This window comes from Lepidochelys kempii, chromosome 8 (assembly GCF_965140285.1).
Source record: "Lepidochelys kempii isolate rLepKem1 chromosome 8, rLepKem1.hap1, whole genome shotgun sequence".
Taxonomy (NCBI): domain Eukaryota; kingdom Metazoa; phylum Chordata; order Testudines; family Cheloniidae; genus Lepidochelys; species Lepidochelys kempii.
Window position 1 is genome coordinate 89,398,070 of NC_136387.1, and position 14,053 is coordinate 89,412,122.

The 14,053-nt window shown below is 42.7% G+C and overlaps 1 protein-coding gene across 1 annotated transcript in view; it reads right to left on the minus strand.

The window, feature by feature from the left end:
• Positions 1 to 14,053, minus strand: part of LEPR (leptin receptor) — a 61,791-nt gene that overhangs the window by 19,539 nt on the left and 28,199 nt on the right. The window contains exon 9 of the mRNA XM_073358245.2: positions 8,256 to 8,455. Coding sequence (XP_073214346.1) covers positions 8,256 to 8,455 — 200 coding nt within the window. The remainder of the gene's footprint in view (positions 1 to 8,255; positions 8,456 to 14,053) is intronic.

The following is a 14,053-nucleotide window of genomic DNA, read 5'->3' on the forward strand; positions in this document are numbered from 1 at the left end:
TGGGCTGGGTCTCTGGGACTGGATCCACTACTGCCATTGCAGTTTTTGGCAGAGGATCCAGTTCCACCACCTCCATGTGGGTCTCTGGTAACACAGACGGGGCCCTGGTGGAAGGCTCAGGAACAGGGATAGGTGTGGAAGCTTGCTTAGTCTGGCTGCGGGTGACCATTCCCACCCTCTTGGCCAGCTTTACCTGGTTGGCCAAGTCTTCCCCCAGCAGCATGGGAATGGGGTAATCATCATAGACTGCAAAAGTCCACATTCCTGACCAGCCCTTGTACTGGACAGGTAACTTGGCTGTAGGCAGATCGAAAGAGTTGGACTTGAAGGATTGAATCATCACATGGGCCTCTGGGTTGATTAAGTTGGGGTCCACTAAGGATTGATGGATAGCTGACACCTGCACTCCAGTGTCCCTCCATGCTGTAACCTTCTTCCCGCCCACACTCACAGTTTCCCTTTGCTCTAAGGGTATCTGGGAGGCATCTGGGCCTGAGGACCTTTGGTGTGTCCCCGGTGCAATGAACTGTAATCTGTTGGGGTTCTTGGGGAAGTTGGCCTTCACATGCCCCAGCTCATTAGATTTAAAACATCGCCCAGTTGGCTGGTCACTGGGGCGAGGTGGGTTGCTGGAGAATGGTGTGGTGAGACGATAAGGTGTCTGGGGTTTTCCTTGGGATGTAGGTGGGGCCTTCGGTTGCCCCCAGTGATAGGGTTTTGTTTCCAGTTGCCCCTTCTGATATTCGCCCCAACTGCTACTAGTTTTTTTTCTTTTCTGCCACCTCCACCCATTTGGCTCCAATCTCCCCTGCCTCAATTACAGTTGTGGGCTTCCCATCTAGGATGTATCTTTCTATTTCCTCAGGAACACCCTCTGAGAACTGCTCTATTTGCATTAGGAAGGGCAACTCTTCTGGAGATTTAACACTTGCTCCTGATATCCAGGCATCCCAATGTTTCACAATGTGGTGGGCATATCGGGTAAATGACACGTCTGGTTTCCACCTTAGGGCTCTGAACCACTGACAGGAATGCTCGGGTGTTAGCCCCATTCTGACTCTCGCCTGGGTTTTAAACAGTTCATACTTGTTCATGTGTTCTTTAGGTATTTCAGCTGCCACCTCTGCTAAGGGTCCACTGAGCTGCGGCCTCAGCTCTACCATGTACTAGTCTGTAGAGATGCTGTACCCAAGGCAGGCCCTTTCAAAGTTTTCTAAGAAGGCCTCAGTATCATTGCCTGCCTTGTAGGTGGGGAACTTTCTGGGATGGGAAGCAGTATCTGGAGAAGGATTGCTAGGGTTTGTTGGTATATTCTGCTGAGCCTTTGCCTTCTCCATGTCCAGGGCATGCTTTCGCTCTTTTTCCTTTGCCTCCATTTCTTTTTCCTTTGCCTCCATAGCTCTCCTGTGGGCAGCCTCTTGGGCTTTCTCTGCCTCATTCGCTGCCTTCATAGCTCTCCTGTGGGCAGCCTCCTGGGCTTTTTCTGCCTCTTTCACTGCCTCCAGTCTGGTTAACTCCAGTTTGTGTTGCGCCTTGGTTTCTGTCATCCTAGCTTCTCTGTTTTTAACTAACTTTACACCCAAGAGTTAGAAAGAAAACCACAAAACAAAACAAAAAACCTGGCTTGTAAAATTTTGCTGTGCTGTAATGTGATACCTATGTTCTCTGATAGCTATTCTCAGCCTACAGAAAAATCCTTAAAAAAAACAAAACTAACACCTCTGTCTCCAGGCAAATAGACAGAAAACCCTCTAGCTGCTCTTAGCTTTAAAAAAAAAACAAAAAAAAAAACCTCTTCAGGTCTGTGAAAAACTTGTGAATTTCCCTGCAGGAGGTTAACTACCCTGCCTTTAGGTAGAGAAAACCCCAGCTCAAAAAAGAAAAATCACTTTGTTATGCTTGCTGCTCTGTCCCTCAGGCAGAGACACAGAATTTACAGCTGCAATCCTCTTTTACAAAACCTTTTAAAATCCTGCTGTGCTTCTGGTTCAAAATGATCTCAAAAAAATCTCAAAATGATCCCACCGCTCTGCCACCATGTCAAGGTTCCTTCCTCACTCTGAACTCTAGGGTACAGATGTGGGGACCTGCATGAAAGACCCCCTCAGCTTATTCTTACCAGCTTAGGTTAAAAACTTCCCCAAGGTACAAACTTTGCCTTGTCCTCGAACCCTATGCTGCCACCACCAAGCGTGTTAAACAAAGAACAGGGAAAGAGCCCACTTGGAGACGTCTTCCCCCAAAATATTCCCCCAAACCCTACACCCCCTTTCCTGGGGAAGGATTGATAAAAAATCCTCACCAATTTGCATAGGTGAACACAGACCCAAACCCTTAGGTCTTAAGAACAATGAAAAAGCAATCAGGTTCTTAAAAGAAGAATTTTAATTAAAGAAAAAGTAAAAGAATCACCTCTGTAAAATCAGGATGGTAAATACCTTTCACGGTAATCAGATTCAAAACATAGAGAATCCCTTTAGGCAAAACCTTAAGTTACAAAAAGACACAAAAACAGGAATATACATTCCATTCAGCACAGCTTATTTTACCAGCCATTTAACAAAAGGAAATCTAACGCATTTCTAGCTAGATTACTTACTAACTTAACAGAGTTTCTGAGGCTGCATTCCTCATCCGTTCCCGGCAAAAGCATCACACAGACAGACAGACCCTTTGTTTTCCCCCCACTCCAGCTTTGGAAGTATCTTATCTCCTCATTGGTCATTTTGGTCAGGTGCCAGCGAGGTTATCTTAGCTTCTTAACCCTTTACAGGTGAAAGGGTTCTGCCTCTGGCCAGGAGGAATTTTATAGCACCGCATTCAGAAAGGTGGTTACCCTTTCCTTTATTTTTATGACATGAGTGTATAACTCAGACTTTTAAAAACTCTTCAGGCCAAGTATATCTGAAAGCCTTCATTTGCCAGCACTACTCGATGTACAGTATGTATCCTAGGAGTACTCTCCTCTGCCTGAAAGCTAATGGATATTTGATCTGTTAGATCCTACTAAGAACTTAAATTACTTTAGAGCGATAGTCTTGTTAGTCTGTATCAGCAAAAAGAATGAGGAGTACTTGTGGCACATTAGAGACTAACGAATTTATTTGAGCATAAGCTTTCATGGGCTAAAGCCCACTTCATCAGATGCATGCAGTGGAAAATACAATAGGAAGATATATATATACACAGAGAACATGAAAAAATGGATGTTGCCATACCAACTCTAACGAGACTAATCAATTAAGGTGGGCTATTATCAGCAGAAGAAAAAAACTTTTGTAGTGATAATCAGGATGGCCCATTTCAAACAGTTGACAAGAAGGTGTGAGTAACAGTAGGGGGGAAATTAGCATGGGGAAATAGTTTTTACTTTGTGTAATGACCCATCCACTCCCAGTCCTTATTCAAGCCTAATTTAATGGTGTCCAGTTTGCAAATTAATTCCAGTTCTGCAGTTTCTCGTTGGAGTCTGTTTTTGAAGTTTTTTTGTTGAAGAATTGTGACTTTTAGTCTGTAATTGAGTGACCAGGGAGGCTGAAATGTTCTCCGACTGATTTTTGAATGTTATAATTCTTGATGTCTGATTACTTTAGTAACTTGCAGCTGCTGTGTTGGCAAGTGCAAGATTCTTTTGGCACATTGTATAGGCAGTATAAGTACAGGACCAACACAGCCCTGCATACTCCACTATGTGCAACGGTACACAAGTATCTGAGAAAGAGCATTGAAGGCCAGGATTACAATATGTCAGTGTCGCTAACGTCAACTTCAACAGAATCTGCAAACACATTTGTCAAAACAGGATTAAAAGACTGAATTATGTTTTTGAACTAGAAAGGACCACCTCCTTGAACTGCCCTCGTTTAAATATGTTTGAATGCTCAAAACTATTTGTGAACTCCAAAAATGACCACATTGTTAGCTCACACTGTCACTGTACTATCATTCATTAACTTGTTGTCTCTGTAGTGCTTGGGAAAACCAAATACAAAAAGCAAAACGTAAAACACATTTCTACATCCCAAAACCTCTTAGGGAAGTGGTATGGCCATAATGTATTGGGGTTGTTCCTTGGGCAATTCCTTTGGTCATTGTTCCCTCCATTTAAATTTTAGCTAGCAATGGAAGATTTGGTTTAATTTATGCTGAAGTCTTACTATCTGGGTGGATTTGGTCTTCTCCTCCCATAACAGAGGCTATGTCTACATGACTGCAGTAAGTCGAACTACGCTACGCAACTCCAGCTACATGAATAACGTAGCTGGAGTCGACGTACCTTAGGTCGAGTTACCGTGGATCTACACCGCGAGGAGGTCGACAGAAGAAAATTTCCCATTGACTTGCCTTACTCTTCTTGTCGGGGGTAGAGTACAGGGGTCGACTGGAGAGCGATCTGCAGTCAATTTGGTGGGTCTTTACTAGACCCGCTAAATCGACCGCCAGTGGATAGATCTCAGAGCATCGATCCCCGCTGTAGTGTAGACCATCCCACAATATTTTACTCTGTTCTATGCTTGCTGTACTTTAACAGTCTAGTTTGAAAAAAGACGGAAGTGCTTGTTTCAAATATTGACTAGAGCTGGGTGGGAAAATGCTATTTCTGCTTTCATATAATGTGTGAAAAATATTTGGGCAGAAATTCTGTGAAGCACAAATTTGCCCCATACAAAACTCTTTCTTTTGTCCTTTGGAAAACCTACGTGGGGCTTAAGACCTAGGTGAGTCCTAGGCCAAACTGTAAACCTTCTCTGTAGACTTTAAAAGGCACCATTCCTGAAAACTCCTAGCAGACATTGGTTTGACCTGTAGCCTCAAGACAAGTTTAAGCAAAGTATACTGTTAATGTTACAGAAGAAAGTTTATTGAACCTGCAGTCTACACCTGTATCAAAAAAATCCACTTAAGGGATACCGCTTGCTGCAAAGGTGCTATGGGGAAACCTTAGTAAGGCCCTGAAATAGCAAAAGCACTTGAGCACATGAAGCGTCCCATTGGCTTTAATGGGAACACACACGTGCTTAAAGTTACACGTGTTTAAGTGTTTTGCTAGATCAACAATCTAATCTACCAGGGAGTCTAGGACCTATACAATGAAATGTTCAAGGTAATAATATGGGGCACAAGGCCTTCACAGAAATGTTTATTCATTTGGGGGGTTTTTAATTTGCTGTTTTGTTTTTTTTAATTTAAGCCTAGAAGAAATTCAAGGCACAGACTCTTTATGGTTCTTATGTCAGTCCGGCTGAGCAATCAGGAAGAAGTCAATCACAAAACATTGGTTTTCACTAGCAGTTTCTTCTCACATGCCAAAACTTGAGCCCCCAAAGCAGAACTGTCAAAAAGCTCAGTTCCCCAGTATCACTTTGGAGTGCAACCTTTTTGGGAGCATGTGTGTTATTAACCTTCATAGCAGAGAATTAAGAGAAGATCTGAAAATATACAGATGCATAGCATAGATATTAAAACAGGAATAAAACCCTATTTTTTCAACAGGTATTTAGGGATAGATCAGTTGTTACAGGAGTAGGTAGCACATAATTAGGGATGGGGAAAGGTTTGAGGTTTGAATGGAACTCTGTGCTATGCAGGGATAGAATCATAGAATCATAGAATCTCAGGGTTGGAAGGGACCCCAGAAGGTCATCTAGTCCAACCCCCTGCTCAAAGCAGGACCAATTCCCAGTTAAATCATCCCAGCCAGGGCTTTGTCAAGCCTGACCTTAAAAACCTCTAAGGAAGGAGATTCTACCACCTCCCTAGGTAACGCATTCCAGTGTTTCACCACCCTCTTAGTGAAAAAGTTTTTCCTATTATCCAATCTAAACCTTCCCCACTGCAACTTGAGACCATTACTCCTCGTTCTGTCATCTGCGACCATTGAGAACAGTCTAGAGCCATCCTCTTTGGAACCCCCTTTCAGGTAGTTAAAAGCAGCTATCAAATCCCCCCTCATTCTTCTCTTCTGCAGGCTAAACAATCCCAGCTCCCTCAGCCTCTCCTCATAACTCATGTGTTCCAGTCCCCTAATCATTTTTGTTGCCCTTCGCTGGACTCTCTCCAATTTATCCACATCCTTCTTGAAGTGTGGGGCCGAAAACTGGACACAGTACTCCAGATGAGGCCTCACCAATGTCGAATAGAGGGGGACGATCACGTCCCTCGATCTGCTCGCTATGCCCCTACTTATACATCCCAAAATGCCATTGGCCTTCTTGGCAACAAGGGCACACTGCTGACTCATATCCAGCTTCTCGTCCACTGTCACCCCTAGGTCCTTTTCCGCAGAACTGCTGCCTAGCCATTCGGTCCCTAGTCTGTAGCTGTGCATTGGGTTCTTCCGTCCTAAGTGCAGGACCCTGCACTTATCCTTATTGAACCTCATCAGATTTCTTTTGGCCCAATCCTCCAATTTGGCTAGGTCTTTCTGTATCCTATCCCTCCCCTCCAGCGTATCTACCACTCCTCCCAGTTTAGTATCATCCGCAAATTTGCTGAGAGTGCAATCCACACCATCCTCCAGATCATTTATGAAGATATTGAACAAAACCGGCCCCAGGACCGACCCTTGGGGCACTCCACTTGATACCGGCTGCCAACTAGATATGGAGCCATTGATCACTACCCGTTGAGCCCGACAATCTAGCCAGCTTTCTACCCACCTTGTAGTGCATTCATCCAGCCCATACTTCCTTAACTTGCTACATTCATACATTCATAATACATTCATATTTCCCCCCAAAAGCTATACTGAGGTGAATGAGTGCCTCTGTGTATAGTTTTCAGAGTAGCAGCCATGTAAGTCTGTATCCGCAAAAAGAAAAGGAGTACTTGTGGCACCTTAGAGACTAACAAATTTATTTGAGCATCAACTTTTGTGAGCTACAGCTCACTTCATCTGATGAAGTGAGCTGTAGCTCACAAAAGCTTATGCCAGTCTCTAAGGTACCACAAGTACTCCTTTTAGTATTTATAGTTTATTTTTTCAGTAGTCTCTCTTCTCTTTTCTATTTCTGCTCCTTTTTTAAAGCCTCTTCTAAGCAAATGTGAACCCTGTAACATTTGAGTGAAAGTAAAACATTCAAATCCGTGGGGCCCAACTCACCCATGGTCCCTGAAGTCACTGCAACATGAGTTTGCCACACGGTTTCTAAGTGGATGTATAATTATTCCCTCTCCTTAGTACTAATCTTGAAATATTAGTTGGGGTCTGTTTAGAAATATACATCAGATGAAACACTGTCCAGTGAACATCATCAGCCTGTGAATGAAACTAGGTGATCAATTCTCTTTCAGGTTAGCATTATTAGTTTTCCTTTGTACTGTGCCTAGAGGCCCCAGTCAGGATTTTGGTCCCACTGTGCACGGCATTCTACAAGCACAGTAAGAGACAGTCCCTGACCCTAAAAGCTTTCAATGTAATTTGAGACAAGGTGCGACAAGTGAATCTGACAAACAAAAGGATGAAAGGGGAAATAAGAATAGCAGTTACAGAGGTAATAGCCAACTGCTCAGTGATTCCTAGTTGCTCCAGCTAAACTTCATCTTCTTTGTATTTTTTTATTTTTATCTTTTTATTTATTTAAAGGCCATCAGCTACCCCGAGCAGCCACAAAACGTAGACATCTGTGCCTGGGTAATTTCTTGTAAACCTCAGAGCAGAGGTGTGTCTGGAGGAGGGTTTGAAAAAGTAGTCAATAACCTTTATGGACCAATTCAGGCAGGCAGTTCCATGCTTAAGGCAGCATGGAAGAAAGTGTAAGAGACATTTGTAGTAGAAAGTAACAGAAAAACAAGACAGACATCACTGGCACAGTAGAGGACACAGGACAACACAATAAGATAAGAGCAAGCACAGAGAGAGGCAGAGCTATGGAGGGACTTCAAGGTAAGGTCAGAGAGGATTCCTTCCTTTCCATACCACTAATAATTGAAAATGCACTTTTTTGCATGCCATGAATTAAAAAAAAAACCCACAAAAACAAAAACTAACAACCTTTTTTTAAATCCAGTCTTTCTTGTAAATGTGTCTGCAATGGCCACAAATTGATAAACACATAAAACTGGTTCTTTCAGCTGAAAACGTATTGTGTGAAGTTAAGGCCTAATCCAAAGCCCACTGAAGTCAATGGAAAGGGTCTCATTGACTTCAGTGGTCTTACAATCAGGACCTTGCAGCTCCACCTACAGCATATAGACATTGCTGTCCAAGACCACTATTGGAAGAAGAAAGATATTAAAGAAATATTTTGACATACCCACATCTGCTGGAATGACACAGGTTGGTGGGGATTCAAGTGTTCCTAGTTGGTGCTTTATCTCTATCCACATGGTATATCCAGATAAAAGAAAAATAGGCTGAAATGTACACTCGTAATAATGATTCCTCTGTAAATGGCATTCTTTTGCCTCGGACTTTGGAGGAATACTTGGGAAGTCAGAACAATAGATACTACTCCTTAAAAGAGATGAAAATATTCAATTAATAATTTTCAACAAAGAGCTGTTTCTGTTATGAATAAAACTCCAAAGAAAAGTAAAGAAAATGCTGTCATGCTGAGGCTTAGAAATAATACTGCTTGGAAATCTTGAACTTCACATGCCATGTTTTAAGCCAAAGTCATAATAACATTTATTTATCAACTGCACTCTTCTCCTACACTCCCCAAAATTACAGTAGAGGATCATCCTTTTCAAAGTAACATTGAAACATAAAAAGGAAATAATACTTTCAATTAAACAAAGGGAAAAATATTTTATCCTCTTGGTGTCCAAGCTGTGCTTACAAAATTAGAACTGTTATAATCATTCTTGACTCAGTGTTTGGGGGTTTGCTTGGTTTAATTAAAATTGCACTCCATGGCTCAAGGCAATATGGTAATGAGACACCAAAGATTCTTCCTCGAGTTTACCACTTCAAACCTAGCCCATGCCTGACTTAAAGCAGTTATGGCTGTTGCTGTGGCCTATGTAAAATAAGTTGACGACCTAGAAGACAGGATTTTCACAGCACTTGATCACCTACACATTTTGCCACTCATTAACTGGCAACTTTTTGGGTGGTGTCGGCAGAGAGGAAAAGGAGTTTGGGCCTGATCCAAGGCTCACTAAAGTCAATAGGAGTCCTTCCATTGAAGTCAATGGGATTTGGATCAGGCCCTGAAAGGCCCCATGGATAATGAATTACTTTCCGAGTTCCAGAAGTATTTCCTCCAGGGCACAGTTAAGAATGCTAGCAGTGTAGTGTTAAGAGTTTACACTTTTTTTAAACTTGATGTAGAGATTGATAGGACTCCCTTCCCACCATTTCTGTAGAATCCAACCACCTCCCATGTATTTAAAAACTGAAGCACTAAGAACAATCTCTTCCTTCCTTCCTTCCCAACCTCCAGGAGAAATTGCATAGTGAGTTCCTGGGGAGGGTGAGTGTGTGTGCGTATGCGCTGGGAGAGGGCGGGGGAAGTGATGAAATTACTGAGGTAAAGTTGAGTCAAAATAGGATTTGCACATTTAGTTCTGTGTGTGCCTGGGCTTTCTCCCTCCCGTGACCGTGAACTTCATTGTCTAGTTCCAGCACCTGGGGCAGTTCTGTTGCCTGCACTCAAGAGCCTCTCCCTAGTGAATGACAGTTTCATTGAGCCAGTGGAATGAAGCTTTGGTGGGAGGTCATGATCATAAAGAACCAACCTCCTTAATAGCTAGGGCCAATCGCATAGAGGGCTTTGACTATCAATAGGGCCCTACCAAATTCCTGGCCATGAAAAACGCATCATGGACCGTGAAATCTGGTCTCCCCCCATGAAATCAGGTCTTTAGTGTACTCTTAACGTATACTATACAGATTTCACAGGGGAAACCAGCTTTTCTCAAATTGGGGTCCTGACCCACAAGGGTACTGCGGGGGGTGGGGTTGCAAGGTTATTTTAGGGCGGGTCACAGTATTGCCACTATTACTTCTACGCTGCCTTCAGAGCTGGGCAGCCGGAGCGCGGTGGCTGCTTGCTGGGAACCCAACTCTGAGAGCAGCACGCCGCCAGCAGCAGCGCAGAAATAAGGGTGGCAATACCGTACCACGTCACCCTTACTTCTGCGCTGCTGCCGCCCTCACAGATGGGTGGCCAGAGAGCGGCGGCTGCTGTCCGAGGGCCCAGCGCTGCAGGCAGCAGTGCTAAAGTAAGGGTGGCCAGACCATACCATGCCAGCCTTCCTTCTGCACTGGTGCTGATGGCAGCTCTGCCTTCAGAGCTGGGCTCCTGGCCATTAGCCACCTCTCTCCAGCTCTGAAGGCAGCGCCGCCGCAAAGAGCAGTGCAGAAGGAAGGGTCACAGTACCATGACCACCCCCACCCCAACTCCTTTTTGGGTCAGGAGCCCTACAATTACAACACCACGAAATTTCAGATTTAAATAGCTGAAATCGTGAAATTTACAATTTTTAAAATCCTATGACCATTAAATTGACCAAAATGGACGGTGAATTTGGTAGGGCCCTAGCTATCAGGACAAAACACCTTGACCTGGACTCTCTGTTGAATGGGAAGACAGTACAGAGAGCAGCAACCTGTTCACAGAGACTAGTATTGCTAAGCAGATAGGCTGCTGCATTTGGCGCCACTGGGAGTTTTTCCCAGGGGTGTGGCTTCTCTCCTAGATACAATGAATTGGGATAATAAAGCCCAGAGATCACAAATGCATGAATCACCCTAGCCAGGTCTCTTTGGATACTTGGAGGACTTCCGTTTCCAGAGCTATCAATTCAGCACTTTAGAAGAACTGAACATTCATTAAAATAAAGAAATAAAATAAGGGAGAAAGAGCTTTTCCTGCCAGTGTGGTGGTCAGTGCTTACTCAGTTATCGTTTTTCAGAATAAAACCCCATAATTCTGTGCCCCATTAGAGCCCTTCTATAGCCAATTGTCTTGTTGATTTCTGACACCAAGTATGTAAGACACACTAATACAGTAGATTTCCTTCTATGTCCCAATTACCTGTTCAATTGTAGGAAGGGAAGTAAGTTCTCCTATTCTAGAAGGGCAATCAAGGATGTGAAGGTGAATTTGGGACACGGCAAAAGCACTAACTGGAATGGCCATTGGGACAATACAGAATATCAAAATTTGGCTCTCCATTGCCAGTTATAAGGTACATTAGACCATATTGTTCAACCTTCTGATGCTGCACGGTGGCTTAAAGACTCTCAAAAAAGTGAAATACTAACACCTGAAATGTCTGACAGAATTTCTCTCATTGGTTCTCTCTTCCACACTCCTTGTGCATTTACCCCTCCCTTCCTTCTTAGTTATGTCCTTTTCTTTTCCTTCTCCATCCATTTCCCCTTTCTCTAGACTCGTCCTAAATTTCCCATTCTCTTTCACTTCCTTCCATCTCTGTATTTCCCTCATTCACTCATTTTTAGGTCTCTTATCCTATTCCTTCCCTTTCCCTCCTCTTAGAATCATAGAATATCAGGGTTGGAAGGGACCTTAGGAGGTCATCTAGTCCAACCCCCTGCTCAAAGCAGGACCAATCCCCAATTTTTGCCCCATATTCCTAAATGGCCCCCTCAAGGATTGAACTCACAACCCTTGGTTTAGCAGGCCAATGCTCAAACCACTGAGCTATCCCTCCCCCTTAGTTCTTCTGTACTTCCCATCTCTTTTCTCTTCCTGTCCCTTCCTCCCCTCCTGCCTGTGGTGCAAAAGTGTTGATCATCCAATCCACCAGGTCCACTCCATTTCTTCTATTGGACCCCTGTTCCCTCAGCCTGCAATACATAAAAGGAGTGGGGAATGGAGCAGAGGGGCTGTTGTGATGTGGGAACCAAACAACCAGCTCTTCCCCCTGCAAGACCTCTTGGGGACATAGTGCAACAAGAGAAAACAGCTAAGGGCTTGTCTACATAGGGACACACAGAAAAGTTTATCCAAATTAACTACAGGTGTGAATTTGAAGTGGATTTGTTAAACTCCATTAAACCCACGTATGGACATTCTCAGTCAGCATTAATGTAGCCTTAGTTTAGTTTAGCTTAAAAGTTAAACAAGCCGTACGAAAAGAGCCAGGAAGCAGGCACACTAATGGCAGAAAACTTGAGGAGCAGGTGTTAGAGGTAAACATCCTGGTTCAGATCCCCAGCTGGTGCAAATGAATATAGTTCCATTGACTTCAATGAGCATATGCTGAGTTGTGCCTGCTGAGGGTCTGACTCCCAAAGTGCAATTGATGTGTGATGGGTTATTCTGCCTAACTGGACACACATGGCTGGAGCTCCATGAGAATGAAATCCCCTTTAAAAATCTACTCGGTATGGTGGTGTTAAAATAAATCCTAACAGGCTGCCCAAAAGCATACATAGCTATCAGCTTCAGATGAATCACAAAGTGTGAACTGGGTGTGGGGTGGCGCAAAATGCTCAAAGTGACATTTTGTGGCTCATGAAAAGAGGAATGTTTTCAAATTTTCCCTACGATACTAGAATTTGCATCCAGGCCTGTGGAGCTCAGGCTTTTTGACCTATCCACGAGAGATGTAACTGGTTATTTAATTGGACCCTAACATTTAATATATATATATATATAACATATATATAACATTTAGTTATATTTCTCCTGTTAATGTCAATAAAACGACCGCATAGTAAATCGCTACATTCTGCTCTAAAAATTTACCCCATCATTCTCGATTTTTATTAGATGGTGTGTGCTGTTTTTGTTGGCAGTGCTGATTGGTAGAGGAGGGTGGAATAACAGCCCCATCAAACAGTGCAAGGGCAAAATATTGTATCACACTAGAGTGTACAATAGGATTTTATTTGCAACATTTTAATTGCATCAACAATTGAGAGGAAAACAGAAAGTAGCACAACAGATTCATGCTTCTGGCAAAAAACAGGATTGATGCAAATATAGCATGTTTAACTCTAACCTTTAGACTCCAATTTTGAGGATGGCCTTGTATACCCCCAAAAGGACACTGATAAGCACTACATAGCCATTTCTATATATTAAATTATCTTCACAGTGTTTCTAATATCACCACCTTAGATAACTAAAACAGAAGGAATTTTTCAAATCAAAGTTTATTCTTAAATATTTATGGTGGCTGCTTAAATCTGGCATTTCATTCAGTTTGCGCAGTGAAAACAGAGTCGTCAATTTCTCTTAGGTTTCTAGATTATTGCTGGCCAGTTACATTGTGTGTTCTTGTTCACAATGTTGCAGGCAACTGTTGAAAATAAAGTTGTCTGTTGTTTTAAAGAACCTGGAAATATTGCCATTAGTCAGTTTTTTAAAAATTTATTTTCTATTTTATTCTCACACAATGTTTTCTTCTCATTTAGATTTTTTTAAATAAAACTTCAATAGAATCAAAACAAAAACAAACCAACAAAAAAGCTGGTATGCACTTATACACCGCGTTCGTGTCAATGCCTGACCTATGCATTGACCTCTAATGAGATTATAGATATTAGGAAACACCATTTCTCTCAAGCAAATTTATCAGACATGTTTGAGACCAACATGGAAAGATGAGGGAAGGAAAGGGGGAGAGCATGAAAAGGTATTTATTCGAACATAAGTGGCTCTAGCAGGTAGTCAAGGCAACATTTAGCCCAGGAATCAACTAGTCACAATATAGTCCTAGAAAAGGTTTCCATATGAAATCCTAAGGGTTCTGTTTATTGTTCCATCCATGAAAGGCTTCACTATAGTGCCTATCACTTAGTATTTATGGTCCAATCCTACAAATACTGTTGAGCTCAGTGGAATCACTCACACTTCACACTGTGGGGCCCAATTCAGTTAAATCCATCCCTATTCAAGAAAACATTTAAGCTTTCCTGAATCGGGGCTTTGCAGGATTGGACCTTAAATGCTGATTTAAGCTTCTTTGCCAAAAGGATTCTCACATGTCTGATCTAGTCCAATAGGGAACAAATCCAATGATTTCTACTCAGGGAGGTTTTGTTTTTCCATTTTATTTATCCAAGTACTAGCGCAGTTATAGGAATCTTTTGTGTTTAAAATTATGAGATGATGTGAGAGAGACCTTTTCA